The sequence below is a fragment of the Podarcis gaigeae genome (genome assembly GCF_964106915.1).
Source record: "Podarcis gaigeae genome assembly, chromosome: 2".
Classification (NCBI taxonomy): domain Eukaryota; kingdom Metazoa; phylum Chordata; class Lepidosauria; order Squamata; family Lacertidae; genus Podarcis; species Podarcis gaigeae.
This window is the reverse complement of record NC_139679.1, coordinates 23,422,959-23,438,240: the sequence shown is the minus strand read 5'-3', so window position 1 is coordinate 23,438,240 and position 15,282 is coordinate 23,422,959. Positions and strand designations below refer to the sequence as shown.

General features: G+C 47.9%; 1 protein-coding gene across 1 annotated transcript; it reads right to left on the bottom strand.

Annotated features, from left to right (window-relative positions):
* Positions 1-266: 266 nt before the first annotated feature.
* SUOX (sulfite oxidase) lies at positions 267-13,654 on the bottom strand. The gene is made up of 5 exons (XM_083727598.1): positions 13,326-13,654; positions 10,620-10,686; positions 7,584-7,755; positions 3,525-6,046; positions 267-3,212 (listed from the first exon to the last, which is right to left on the bottom strand). Exons 2-4 carry the CDS (start codon positions 10,673-10,675, stop codon positions 4,616-4,618), a joined length of 1,659 nt encoding a protein of 552 aa, XP_083583724.1. The 5' UTR covers positions 10,676-10,686; positions 13,326-13,654; the 3' UTR covers positions 267-3,212; positions 3,525-4,615.
* Positions 13,655-15,282: the final 1,628 nt, after the last annotated feature.

The following is a 15,282-nucleotide window of genomic DNA, read 5'->3' as shown; positions in this document are numbered from 1 at the left end:
ATAGATTAAACTAATAAGAATATACACTGCAGACTGAAGGCAAGTTCCCCTGAAATTAAGCGGGTGTACCTCAAATTAAAGAGTGTTTCAGTTTACAGGTGGTTCCCATTGGGCGTGGAATTCTCAAATGCAGCATTGTTAATTTATCCCGGGCTTTTATGTCTGAATGAAGTTCAAAAGCAGAGCAAGAGATGGACCTGCATATAACCTTACAAGCAAGGAAGAAGAGATGTACACAACACAGGTGGAAACAAAAAGAAGAGAGATAAAATCCAGAGCGTTTATTAAGGACTACTAGAAAATATAGATTCTTACCCTATGTAAAATTAACAGAACAAATGCAATATTTTATCACACTCATCAGCTTTCAAATGAGGACAAAGAAGGAGCCATTACACAGTAAAAAAATATTATAGTTTCCCCTGTGCCGTGTGGAGATATTAAAAGGTATCTGATTTTAAGAACTACTCATTCCTTCCCCATGCAAAAGGGGAAGCTTTTTCAGCTTAAGGGCATGTTCCCTTGTGTACAGCCTTTGAGGGGAGGGGTGCTTGCCAGTGGTGGGGTGGGCCAGAGGCAAATCTGGGCAGATCATTGGATGTAGCTCTTACTTTTGTACAGTAGGCTGCATCAGGGTTTCCTAAACTTGAGTCTCCCGCAGTTGTTGGACTACAACTCCCATCATCTCTAACTAGCAGGTCATGGATGATGGGAACTGTAGTCCACAAACAGCTGGAGAGCCAAGTTTGGGAAACACTGGGCTACATTCCAGCCACGCAAAAGTCAGAGAGGTTCCTCCACCTACTCAGAACACACTTTACACCTGCTCTAGGACACCTGCTCTAGGAAACCAGCCTGTTGATGACCATTTTTCAAACAGACTGCTCGGGCTTGCTTTCCATCTTATGCCTGACAGCTCAGAGTTCTCAAGTCTTGCTCTTAAGTGGGTGGAAAACGTCACCTGATAAATTTGGGATAAAGCAGAACAGCAAGGCTAGGGAGAGGTTGCAAGCCAACTGTTGTAACATATAAACTTCAACTTGACTATAGGCAGCCTGTGACGAGTTCCCATTGGCTCTCTTGTCGCTAATGTTTTCTGTGTGCACTAAGGAGGGAAACCCCTGCTAAAAGTGCAGGCATTTCCCTTTGCTTAGCAATGGTTTAAATGCAAATCCCTTCCCGAATCAAGAAGGCGTTTGCATTGAATCCTGCCAAACTGAGCAGGATTTAACCCCTGCGGAGGGGAGAGTTAAATCCTACTCAGTTTGGTTACGCTTTGAAGTCCCCATGTTGGGACTTCAAATAACCTCAGAGGCAGCCAAGTGGTAAATCTTCGCTTTAGCAGTGCCTAGCTGCCAGTGAGGTGCTTTGAAGCCGACTCCAGACTTCAAAGCCCCGAAATGTCGTTTGTGATGTCAGGCGATTTGGCATTTGGTCAGCCCCACCTGTCAAATTTGGCTTGTGAGGCAGATCCTGATAAGGCTCCTCACCCCCCCCCCCACTTTGAAGTTTGTTACCACAAGCGGGAGGGATGCGGGTGGTGCTGTGGGTTAAACCACAGAGCCTAGGACTTGCCGATCAGAAGGTTGGCGGTTCGAATCCCCACAACGGGTTGAGCTCCCGTTGCTCAGTCCCTGCTCCTGCCAACCTAGCAGTTCAAAAGCACATCAAAAGTGCAAGTAGATAAATAGGTACCACTCCGGCGGGAAGGTAAACGGCGTTTCCGTGCGCTGCTCTGGTTCGCCAGAAACGCCTTTGTCATGCTGGCCACATGACCCGGAAGCTGTATGCCAGCTCCCTCAGCCAATAAAGCGAGATGAGCGCCGCAACCCCAGAGTCGGCCACGACTGGACCTAATGGTCAGGGGTCCCTTTACCTGTACCACAAGCGGGGGTGACAGAACAGGCCCTCACCAGCTCCTTGCAGTCTTGAATAGCCAATTTGCCTTCCAAACCAACAGGTGTCACCCTCCTCTCTTGGGCTGACTGGGACTTACCCAGGAAGTGCTTTGTGCACAGTGCCAGGGATGGAGAACCTGTGGTCCTCCAGATTTGGCTGAACTCCAACTCCCATCAGCCCCTGTCAGCTTGGCCAATGGTGAGGGATGATGGGAGTTGAAAACCAGCAACATGGGAGATCCCTGGTGTACATGCATATCCTGATTTTCTGGCTGTAACCCAGCACCATTTGAATCATGTTGTAGTTCCAAATCAACCACCCCATTGTCTTGCCTTGTTAAAGAGTTAACAGGACGTGGAGCTATGGAAGAGAATCTCCTGGAGCCATACAGTGAGATGAAGGCACCTGGACAGGATTCAACCCATTAAATCCTCTTGCCTGCCCCACCCCATATGCAATCCTACAGCACTAGTGGAAGGGAGGAGGTGAAGGAATCCCTTAGCATTTTTGTACACTGCCTCAAAAAGGTCATCATGGAAACTCTAGGCAAAGTAGAAAAAAACGCATGAGATGAATACATTTTCCACCATGGCCAGCAGAGGGAAGCAGCAAATTAAAACAAGGACAAAAACCCTGAATAGAGTCTTTTATAGTGTGATGAGAGCTTTTCCTAACCCCTCTAAACCAAATTCTTGAAGCTTGGCAAGTGTTGTAAAGGGGGGGGGGGGGAATGCTTACAAGCTAGTAGGCAGAGTTTCCAGTCTGGAATGTGATTAATTTCCCCAAAGCTCTCCAAATCCGTCCTCCAATTACCACTTCAGATACTTGGGGAGGGCAGGTCGGAGACTCACCCAAATCCATCCATAGCGAAGTTTTCCATCCCCACCCTGAAACGTCAGTGCAAGAACTGGCACAAAATGCTGGGGTACCAAGAGTACAGTGAGTGTCACGTAAACTCACAAATCCACAGTGGAAAAATCTCTCCAGGCACTTATTGTGTACACCTACTTTTGTGTGTGGCAGGTGCTGGCAGTGCCCTGAACAGGCGCAGGCTGCAAAAAGAAAAGAGGTGCAGCTACGATGTCCTGATCTGATGGGAAGGATCAGCAATGGCGGTGGTGGTACACACTAAAATGCACAGCACTGGCTCCCAGTGCATTTCCAGACAGTTCAAAAGCACTGATGCTTCTTGGCGGTGCCCTGACTACATTACAATATTTTGGGCAGCAGGTTAAAAAAGCTTTAATGTTTTCCCAGGGCTTTTTTTTCTTTTCCAAAAAGTGGGTGTTAAAAAAAAAAGTCCTGAAATTAAACTAAATTTAATTTAGTTTAATTGTGTATCTGAAGAAGTGTGCATGCACACGAAAGCTCATACCAAGAACTGACTTAGTTGGTCTTTAAGGTGCTACTGGAAGGAATTTTTTTTGTTTTGACTATGGCAGACCAACACGGCTACCTATCTGTAACTGGAACTATGGAAGGCACCACATTGAGCCGCATGAAATGGAAGTCCATCAACCAGTATATCTGAAGAAGTGTGCATGCACACGAAAGCTCATACCAAGAACTGACTTAGTTGGTCTTTAAGGTGCTACTGGAAGGAATTTTTTTTGTTTTGATTAAACTAAATGTTACACTGTTTTACCTATGACTGTTTTCCTGCAAGTTTGTGATGTTATTTTAATGCTTCATGGCTAACACCTCCCCCCCCCAAAAAAAAACACCACACCAACACACAAACACACACACACATATAGAGAAGGCACAAAGTGTTCATGGTAGAAGAGAAATGCCCCTAGGGAAAGACAATTCCTTGGACACACACAAATCTAAGCTCCCCATATGACTAGGTGCAATCTGACCTACAACTACTGTTGTAGGTAACCCAAAGCATTCAAATTTAGTTTCGGTATACACACAAACACACAATGCCTCTGTTTTGTACGCTGTTTTCCTAAACCTGGATTCCCATATGTGAGCAAACTACCTTTATTCCCAATCTCATTCTTATGTGCAAGCAGAGTAGCCATTCTCTCTGTGTTTTTAGTCCTGCCAGGGCAGGAGAGTTAAGTGTTTCACAAAAGCGATTGTCAGACCCCTTTCCTTACAGATAGAAAACTGTGCTAGATTGCCGGATGCAAAGGACTCCTGTAACGGGTAAACAGCTGATGAAATCGCCTCTTCGAAAGAGTCGAGATTTCTGTCCTCCTTTTTCATCTGGTCACCCACGACCGTGTCTTCTGAGCAGGGGCGGGGAATGAAGGAACAGCTCTTGTAATGGCGGCAAGAACCACGAGAAAGCAATCCTGAGGAGGAGCAGAGCGCAGGAGATAACAAAGGCAACTCAGCGAAGGTTGTGCGCGTTTGCCTCTCGAGAAACAAACGCACAAGGAATTCTAAAGGGCAGCAGAAGGGCTTCCTTAAAAGACAGAGAGATTAGAGAAGACGTAGTAAAAGGGCCTTCATCTTGAACGGGGCTTTCCAAGGTGGTGACATCCAGCTGTCGATGGGCTACAACTCCTTTCAGTCCCAGCCAGCAAAGTCGATGGTCAGGAATGATGGAAGCTGTAGCTCGGCGGCAGCTACAGAGTGACAACAAATGCTAAATCTTTTCTCCAAGAGGGTGTAGGCAAACGTACTCTTGGAAGAAAGAAGGAGCAGAACCGCAATCTAAGACCCTTTGTTTCTTTCAGGCAACGAGGCACAACTCAGCCTCTTACTCCTCGCCCACGCTGATGTGGACCCGATGCCACGCACTGTTGAGCACTCCCAAAATGTTCCAGATGGGCGCCACTGTGTTGGGCTGGTCGTTATAGCTGGCATCCACAGCCTTGCAGACAATGTCCAGCTCTTTGGTGCCTTCGGGCACGCAGGCGTCCAGCTGCCACAGCTGCCACGCCCAGGCTCGACCAGGCAGCTGCTCCTTCCCGGTGAGCGTGGCCACGTGCCAGCTCTTCCCACCATCCAGCGAAACATCGACGCGGATCACCCTTCGCCCCCCTCCGCTCCAAGCGTAGCCCTTCACCGTGAGCTCCCCGGGGCAGACGCAGGCTCCCGGGCCTGGCTCGGTGATTGCCGACTGCACGGGCATATCTTGGATGGCAGGGGCGCTGGAGAACTCCACGTTGTCCCACGTCACGGAAGGGGAGAATCCTTTGTAGTCCTTCTGCTGCCAGTGGCTCTGGCTTTCTTCCGGGCCCACCGTGATCCGGGCCAGCCACTTGACATTACGAGCGCCGACTATCCCCGGCGCAATGACTCGGAGGGGGAAGCCGTTGTCCCGGGGCAGCTCCTCCCCGTTCATCTCATAAGCCAAGAGGACGTCCCCGTCGGGACTCATGGCCTTCTTGAAAGGGATGGAGGCTCCGTAAACGGTGCCGCTCTGATCCTTGTCCAGTCCCTCAAAACAGACGTGCCCCTTGTCGCCGGGTTTGTACCCGGCTTCCGCCAGGACATCCCGAAGCAGGGCCCCACCCCAGCGCGCGTTACTTATGGCCCCAACGCCCCAGCCCAGCCGGTTGGTGTTCTTGATCGCGTTCATCTCGGCCCGGCGATTGCCGGCGCACTGCAGGGTGGCGGTCACCTCGTGCTTGGGGAATCTCCTCTTCAGCTCTTGCAGGGATAGGGACATCGTCCGCCCGCCGGAACTCTGTACTTGCAGCCGGTAGGTGGCGGGGTCCACCACGGGCACGGGGAAGTGGTTGCGCTTGAAGAAGAGCGCGTTGGGAGTCAGGTAGTTCTCGGCAATCAGCTCCGGGGGGGTCTCTGCATTGAAGGGCTTCAAGGTGTTGATCCGCAGGGCGGGGTGCCGCTGGGGATCCTCAGCATATGGGTCTCCCGGGCTCGGCTGCGGAGGCTCCTCGGGGCTCAGCTCCCCCACTTTGTACCCGCGGAGGATCTCCAGCACGTGTTCCTGCTTGTGCATGGCGTAGAGGGCCCAGAACGGTTCCAGAGCGCCCCCTGCTGCCAGGAGGATCTTACTTTTGCCTCCAGGATGCACCTCTACGAAGTCTGTGATGTCAAAAACGTCGCTGCCGTAGGTCACCCACACCCGACTCGCTTCGCTGTTGTGGTGAGCTACCTCCTTCCGGGTAAAGACCGGAAATGGGGGTCCAGCTGCAGGCGCTGGAGTCTCAGGCTCAGCTGCCTGTAAGGAAGCAAGAGGGGAAAGCCATTAAGAAAGGAGAAACAAGGGGCTCTTTGCAGTGCTTAGCACTCTTCTGCCGTGATCAAAGAGCCTCACTTATTTACACGAGAAGCCTGTCAAACCACAGTTGAACTATGGAGTTTGTTTCCTTTTCTTAAGCAATTTTTAACTGGTTTTTAAACAAATACAAACACAATCACCAGGAAACAGCAGTACAGTGGTACCTCGGGTTACATATGCTTCAGGTTACCGACTCCGCTAACCCAGAAATATTACCTCGGGTTACCTCGGGTTAAGAACTTTGCTTCAGGATGACAACAGAAATTGTGCAGCGGCGGCCGAGCGGCAGCAGGAGGCCCCATTAGCTAAAGTGGTGCTTCAGGTTAAGAACAGTTTCAGGTTAAGAACAGACCTCCAGAACGAATTAAGTTCTTAACCTGAGGTACCACTGTACATCTAAGGGTGCGTGTCTTTTGTCTCTAGACAAACACTTACACATTCAAGCATATTACTTAACGTAGCCCCTCCACTGAGAATATAGAGCAGTTGGTATAAGAAGGTCTTGATTTTGGTCATTAACATTGTTAAAGAAAGGGGTCCACGTTTCTCGGAAGGCGTCTCTATTTGTTAGGCCTTTAACTACCCCTCCTGGGTCTGGTGAGACACTCAGACATTGCTATATCCAGGAGTTTGTTTTCATAAGGCCTAGTGATGGACACTAACTTCCTTGACTTTCAAAGAGGATGAGATAAATTAATGGAGGATAAATGGACTACAATGGTACCCTCTGGATACGAATGGGATCTGTTCCAGAGCCCCATTCGTATCCTGAAGCGAATGCATCCCGCGTCTGCGCATGCTGTGATTCACCGCTTCCGTGCATGACGTCATTTCGATCGTCTGCTCATGCGCGAGCGGCGAAACCCAGAAGTAACACGTTCCGTTACTTTTAGGTCTCTGTGGAGCGCAACCCGAAAGCGCTCAACCTGAAGCTGGGAGTTGCAAGTGGGGGTGCAGTCTTATGTTTATCATCTCCCACCTTGCTGCTTGCAAATTTAAGTTCAGACACAGTGCCAAGACCTTTTTTTGTACAACAGCCCAGCTCTCAACATTTAGCTCTTCTTTTCTTCACATCCCACTGTCGACATGCAGAGGGTCGCAAGGCAAGCTAGCTAGCCCCAGCTGGGTCGTCTCCTTCCAGCCATCCCGCTGCGAAGACCCATCAGCCTCTGCTCCTACATATATCAGCGACCCCGAGCGAACTGCGCACACAGAATAGGTGTGAGGCTTGTAGAAGCATACTACAACTACGGATTTATTAATCATAAATCAGGACAAAGAAACATGTCGTCTCTCTCTTTGTCTTCTCTGAGAGACAGGGAAATAGCAAAAGCTATACACGCAACGGAAGTTCCCAGCAAGCTGTGCTGGTATGTAAACAGACACGTGACATGTAACAGTTTGATGTCTGCAACTAATGGAATGGAATTTTCCAACGCCCACTACACATCCCACTTCCCCAAGCGGCCCCACTCACCCGCCGACGGTGATCTCCATAAGCCAAGATGGTGCCTAGGCCCAGCCCGGCCCCTGCTGCTACCATGACCCTGCGCCTTGTGCTGCCAGCATCATTCCAAGTGCCATGGTTGCGGGAGGTTGTCCAAGCCATGCAGGCTGGAGGGTGGAGCCTCCAGGGCATCTCTCGCGACCTGTAACCAAAGCAGGCCAAAAGCTTAAAAGAGAAGATATCTACAGCATATACTTCGGACATGTTAAACAACACTGTTCTATGATTCTGTAGTTTTATGCAGTGTCATTACCTGCAGGCTTAAGAGACATACAGGAAAAGGAAACGGGAAGAAGATGCAGAAATAAGTTGCAGAGCAGGACAGAGGAGTAAAAGAGATAATTTGCTATGGCAGCACAGGGTCTGTCTTCCAGGATCCCAACAACATAATCAAAGGAATCTGTACCTTCCCTTAAGAGCAACCTTGCCTGACAAATGCAATATTCCCCACTTCACACACAGGGAGGGAACTTAACAAAGATGATGATGATGATGATGATAATGATGATGATTAATTACTTATGACCCGCCCATCCGGCCGGGCCTCTCCAGCCACTCTGGGCGGCTTCCAACAGGATATTAAAAACACAATAAAAGATCAAACAATAAAAACTTTCCTAAACTTCCCTAAAGAAAGACTGTGGGCCAGTAACCTAGGAAATGTTTGCCAAAGCGGAAAGGAAAATGAGTGCAGTTTGTTCTGCTTCCAGGCTGCCATTCTTAACTCCTTGGCAAAGGTGCCTTTCTCTTTTTCTCTCTTTTTTAAAAAAAGTGTGTCCCTGCAATTGCAACATGCAGCGTGTTATTTGGCAAATTCCAGACCTGACATATAAAATAAGGAAGCTTTCTAGAGCCTTATGGTAATCGTTTATAAAAACAGGCCTGCCGCTTCTCTTAAAAGAATCAGAACAGGATGGCGATTCCTGTGGGGGAGATTATCAGCACCCCGCAAAGCTACCTGATCATTGTCCTCAGCTGCTACCCTCACAGAAACTGCAACATTCATATACTTCCCAAATTCGCCTCCTTTACCCCCCCCCCCCCAGCAATTCATTAGGCAGGTACCCTCGCCACCGTGTTTTAGATGCCTGCTGATTTTTTCATTACAGCAAGCCTACCCAGACATATCATTTATCTATGTGTTTTTTTGCTTCAAGCAGTTTTTCTGATTCTATATTCTATAAGAATCTATATTCTGATTCTACATGTGTTTTACTGATAATATTGTGTGTACAACCTAGGAAATTTTATAACTAAGCAGCCTAAACATTTTTCAAAATAGAAATAAATCCCAAGGGTTGTTCTCAACGTTGTGCTAAGCAAAACGTTCTGTCCAGAAGAAGAATTTGGAACATTCTTCACCTCTTCTTCTTCTGCACACCCCCTAAATCTGATCTGGGGGTTCCCCCTAACCCTTTGTAGCAGGTTTGGTGATGGCTGGTCTCCAAGAAGGTGATGGCGCTGGGGGGGCAGAGTGGGGAGAAGGTAGAAATCCCATTGTGCTGCAGCTAATCCATGCGCTAGCACAACTATTTAGTTGAATATCATCCCACATTTTGAATTCACAGACTTAACCCCCCCAAAAAAAATAACCCCCCACCCTGTGAGACTGAGATAATTACATTTTTTTGCTGGGATTTCTAGACACCAAGAGCAGAGGTAGCCTATTTCCACTCAGGCCAACCGGTGATTAATCTTTAACTCCTGCCTCCACTCAAGGCAAGGTAGAGGGAATTATAAACCTAATAAAAGGAGTCTCCCTACCTAGATCCTTTGCCTAGGATCAGAGAAGCAGAAGTCACATTGAAAGGGAAGTGATGCACTTGGAGATAAGATTAGAGGCCATATACAACTGGGTAAGGAGCCAAAACAAATACTCTGGAAAGGCTCTTTAGGAAAGTTCAGGTAAGGTCTTTTCGCAAGGTGTTTTTGCTTCCTTTTAGGCCACAGAAGCAATACTGCCTTGTAGAAAGGAAGAGACTTGGTAGGATGTGACTGGATGCGGGGTTTAAATTGCCAATGTGAGTGGAAATTATAGAGTAGAGCTAGAGAGGGAGGAATAGCAAAAAGGCCTTACCTTTTATTAGTAAAAATACAGCTGTCAGGGAATTGCCATCGGAGCCAAGGGTGAAGGTAAGGCTCCCCAATGACGCTGGAGAGGGAACCAGCAAGGAGAGAGGGAGAGCTTCCGCTGGGGAAGGAAATAGACGTGACGCCAGGGAGAAAGAGGAGGCTGAGGGAGCTTCGGAGGGAGGGCTCCGGGACAGTTCCAGCGGGACCAGCGGGGAGAGCACAGGACCTCCGCTTGGGACACCCACTCTGCGCAGAAAGCTTCCGCGCAGGGAAAGTAGGCGGAGACTTGGTGTCAAAGAACTTTTATGTTGGAAGAAGTTCAGGAAACACCCACTGACGGATTCTGCCAGGGATTGAGACAGCCACGGAGTACAGGCTGTCCAGCCAGGGGAAGATTTTATCCAAACTACTCAGCTTGGAGCAGTTTGCGCCTTACGCACAAGCAACCCCAACCCCCATTACAGCAGCATTTTTTTATTACAGAAGCCTTTTCTCCCTGTGTGTGTTGGAAACTTGCTTTCCCCTTTCACCCCTCTCTGCTTTTCTTTGGGACCAAGAAACAATCTGAAGAAGGGATGTCAGCCCTGGCATTTTCTTTCCTAAGAAACTCAACAACTTTCCACACTAGAGCTTTTCCTGCTATATTGTCTCTAAGCCTTCCTTACCCTAGAGAAGAGCCCTATGCGCTTAGGAGCTTGCCCTCTATTTGCCAATTGTTCCAATAAAAACAGTATTGTTTTTTATTTACTTTCGCAATTTTTTGGCCTGACTCATTTGCCAAAAACCCCACAGGCAGCAGCTTTTTGAGTCCATGTCAGGATTTTATGAGATCAAAACAGAAAGGAAAGATGTCCACCTTGGATAGCAAGTTAAAAATCAAAATGTCCTTTCACAAGAAACACAGAGTGGATGTAAATAGTCCATGCTCCTTACCAGTGTGTTCTATGAAGGATGCAGAAGCCATTCCTGCTGGGTTTGGACAGCAGCATCTTCCCAATACCTACATACAACAGGAAAAGTCAGACAGGATTTGCACCAGACAACACAAGTTCTAGAGCTGCCCATCAGCTGGAAATTCAGTTGCCACAGGGACAGTCTGGCCTCAGTTGTCTATGCTCTGATACTCCAAGTTAGACTACTGCAAGGTATTGGGCTGCCTTTGAAGATGCACAGCTAGTGCAGAATGCTGTGGTTGGATTATTAACTGAGATAAGAAAGTGTAAGCTCGCTTTCAACATTTTAAACATTATTGAACCAACCAAAGTCTTTACTTCACTTCCACTGCACAGTATTTACCTCTCTCTTAATAAAGGTAAAGGTACCCCTGACCATTAGGTCCAGTCGTGATCGACTCTGGGGTTGCGGCGCCCATCTCGCTTTATTGGCCGAGGGAGCCGGCGTACAGCTTCTGGGTCATGTGGCCAGCATGACTAAGCCGCTTCTGGTGAACCAGAGCAGCGCACGGAAACACCGTTTACCTTCCCGCCGGAACGGTACCTATCTATCTACTTGCACTGGTGTGCTTTCGAACTGCTAGGTTGGTAGGAGCAGGGACCAAGCAACGGGAGCTCACCCCATCGCGAGGATTCAAACAGCCGACCTTCTGATCGGCAAGTCCTAGGCTCTGTGGTTTAAGCCACAGCGCCACCCGCGTCCCTCTCTCTTAATAGATTCTTATTAATTAAGAGGTACTGTACGTGCAGCCCAACCCATGCTTACTCAGAAGTGAGTGCCATCAAGCCCGAAGGAATTTACTTCTATGAAAATATGTATATAATTACAGTGCCCTGCATTATTTCAGCTTTGCTCTACATGTTCCTAGTTTCCTTTATGCTAATCATCAATAGGCTTCCTACTTGCAATATTGGAGACCCGTTTCGCTCCTTATATTTGCGGTTCTAAAACGTACAGGTTGTGTTGTAGCCATTTAATTCCACATCAGCCAAGAGAGGCAGGAAAACACCCCTAAGGTAGCAAAATGGCTTCTCGGAGACCAGCTAAAAATGCCGACCTTAATTTAAAGTTTTCATAAAATGCATACAGAATACATGGTATGATCAGTTATTATTTACTTACTCGGCTGGATGAAAACAAAATCTAATTATTAGCAAGGAAACGAGAGAATGCAACTTGAGGCTCATTCTGAATTTGCCCGCTTGTCCTGGCGAGACCTGGTTAGCATGACATTTCCCTTACATACTTTATTTTATTTTACTCTTGTATTGGTTCTGGCTGTGTCCTAACAGCCTGAAATACGTAAGTTAACACAGGTTAATGTTTTTCCATCGCTTTATCACTACTTGCTGCATGTCAGGCTGCTGTAAAAAGCAGTCTATTAAAAGGGAAATCAGCAAGCTGATAGTGGGACCAACACCTTCCCCTGCAATAAATATTCTCAAGAGATAACCTTTCCTAGAAAATGAATAAAAAAAAACTAGGTGAAAAGTAATCAGACTACTACTTTTTATATGTGCACCCGGAGCCGGATTTAGGTTTGATGGGCCCTAAGCTACTGAAGGTAATGGGGCCCTTTATATGTCCAGCTGTCCTTTGTCAACAACAAATTGTCGCTGTTTTCTGTGTTGAATATATGCTATATGGTAATTTATGGACCTAATAGGTATCTAAAGCCATTTGCACATAACAAATAGGAGCCTACACAACACAAAACACTGTTGCTGTATGTAGGTTTTATTTTATTTATTCTTAACTTATATTTTGGAAATGTACATCCAGGGGTTTTTTCCTTTAATTTTTTTTGGGGGCCCCCAAGAGAGTGGGGCCCTAAGCTATAGCTTGTTTAGCTTATACGTAAATCCATCCTGTGCAATACAGAAGTAGATAGATGGATATAATAACATCGCAGGCTTTTGAGAACAATCCCCACATACAAAGGTCTCCTAGGAAGCTCCACGAAAAGCTGCTAAAGCACCCAGAAGTCGCCAGAGGTTCTCACTCGGATTTAGGAAACTATCTTTGCACAAAATGCTGAAGGATAAACGCTTCTGAGAGGCTGGAGAAAAAAGGCCCAGGGCCAGCAAGACACATCCACAGAAACAGAGCTGTGACAGACGTCTGACTCTAAGGAACCATAACGGGCTACCTTCCAGATCCATTTTTAAAAATGGAATATTATTGTGAAAAGGAGCATTTTGTTTAAACTGGCAACCCTATGAATAAAGACGATAATGCACGTGTAATTAACACCCCCTCGCCCCCCCCCAATTATATTCAGGTTAGCATCCCTGCTGAACTGCATTGCGCTCCGGGATGCTAACCTGAATATAATTTTTTTGGGGGGGCGAGGGAGTGTTTAAAAGTCAGGTAAGCCCCTCCCTGCATAATCGATCACATAACATGGCACATAAGTTCCCCATAACTTTGGGGGGGGGGGAATGTCCCCTCAAATATTTTATAGGGGCGGAAGCGAGGGGACCTCCTGGGAGTTGGCTCTACTTTTCCACGCCCATCCTCGTAAAAAAGAGTAGCCCCCATAAGAGGCAGGGGACGCGTCAGCACAACCGCCCCCCCCCAAAAAACAGATGCCACTCAAAGCCAGGCTCTTCCCTCCCCGCCTTTCGCCCCACTTCACCCCCCCCCCAGGGCATCCTTGCCCACGTGGATTCCTTTTCCTCCCACCTTCAAGTCAGGCCGGTCCTCCCGGGAAAGGTCCGTCTCCGTGACGCAGCGGCGGCCGAGCGTTGTTCTCCTTTAAGAAGAGGAGGTGAGATCGATGCGGGGGGGGGGGGGGGCAGCAACGACAGAAAACGAAAGTCTTCGCCCACCGAAGCAGGAGAGATTTAAAGGGCCCGCGGCCCAAAAAAGAGCTGCCGCCTCGGACACGGAATCCCCCGCGGCTACCTGAGTTGCGCGCAGCAGGCGAGAGCTCCAGCTGGCCGACGTTGCCCGCCTGGAAGAGTGAGCCGCGTGGAGTTTTCTGTTGCGCAGGTGCTGCGCCCTCTTGGCTCCGCCCTCGCGGCTCGGCAAGCGGAGCAAGAGGCCGCCCTCCCGCCCAAAATGAAGCCCAAGGCCGGGCCGGGCAAGCAGGCGCCGGCGGAGAGAAACAGTATTCTTCCATCCTCGATTCTCAGTGGCTGGCGTCACAGGTTCTTTAAAATAAATAAAAATAAAAACATATTTATTGGAAGTTCAAAAAGTACATAATTCTACGTGCACTAAACATTGTGAGACGTAAATAAAAGAGAGGAATAAAAAGAGAAACAGAACCCGTGTAGAAGGAAAAATAAAGGGGCTTCCCCGAAACTATACTGTACAAGATTGTTATTGTACTTCACCAGATCTTAACCTATTACAGTATTTGTAACAATGGATTCCAAATTCGTCCATGGTGTGATAGGATGTGGAAGGGAGCCGCATTTTTATTTTTCCAATTCATCAGGATTAGTCTTTTTGCTTTTTGCGTGGAGATTCCACTCATCTTTTGTAAGGTTCCATGGGCTGGGTATATAATTCAATATATTCAACCTCTGTAAATGTGAGGTTGTTCCGTATGGTTCTGCGGATGGTTTCAGCTACCCTCTGCCAAAAATCTTTCAATATAGGACAATGAAAAAACAGATGTTTTAGAGAAGCATTATCCCTATTGCATCTCCAAAAGGCTGGACCCAGATTCTGGTCTGATGAGAAAGGACTGGAGTAGAATGTTTATTTATTGTACTTATATGCCGCCTTTCTCTTCAAAGGCTGTCAAGGCGGCGTTGTCTACGTGCTTCTCCTCCTACCCATTTCACCCTCACAACAACCCTGTGAGGTAGATTGGGCTAAGAGGCTGACCCAAGGAGCTTCGTGGCCGAGCAAGGATTCGAACCCTTGCCCGTTTCCGAGTACATTTCCAAGCACAATTCAAAGTGTTGGTGCTGACCTTTAAAGCCCTAAACGGTCTTGGTCCAGTATACCTGAAGGAGCGTCTCCACCTCCATTGTTCTGCCCGGACAGTGAGGTCAAGTGCCGAGGGCCTTCTGGTGGTTCCCTCGCTACGAGAAGTCAAGTTACAGGGAACCAGGCAGAGGGCCTTCTCGGTAGTGGCGCCCGCCCTGTGGAACGCCCTCCCACCAGATGTCAAAGAGAAAAATAACTACCAAACTTTTAGAAGACATCTGAAGGCAGCCCTGTTTAGGGAAGCTTTTAATGTTTGTTTAATAGGTTATTGTATTTTAGTGTTCTGTTGGAAGCCACCCAGAGTGGCTGGGGAAACCCAGCCAGATGGGCGGGGTATAATTATTATTATTATTATTATTATTATTATTATTATTATTATTATTATCATCATTATTACCCTCCCAGGTCCCCATCCCAACACGCTTAACCGTTATGCTGCGCTGGCTCTTTCCTCTGTCTACTTTCTCCCCACACCCGTGTCGTTGGCATGTCTAGAGAGACAATGGAGTGTGCCTCTGGGGGTGAAGTTGAGCCAATGTGTTAGCAGCAACCGAGGTGACCTCCCTGGTCGGTGTGTATGGAGGTCCTGGGCTGCCCAGACGACAAGACCCCCACTCTCGGCTTCGCCGATGTGGTCCAAAGGAAAGCAGAGTGATACATTTGGTACCAGCTTGGCTGCAGGAGTTGCTGGAAGGAG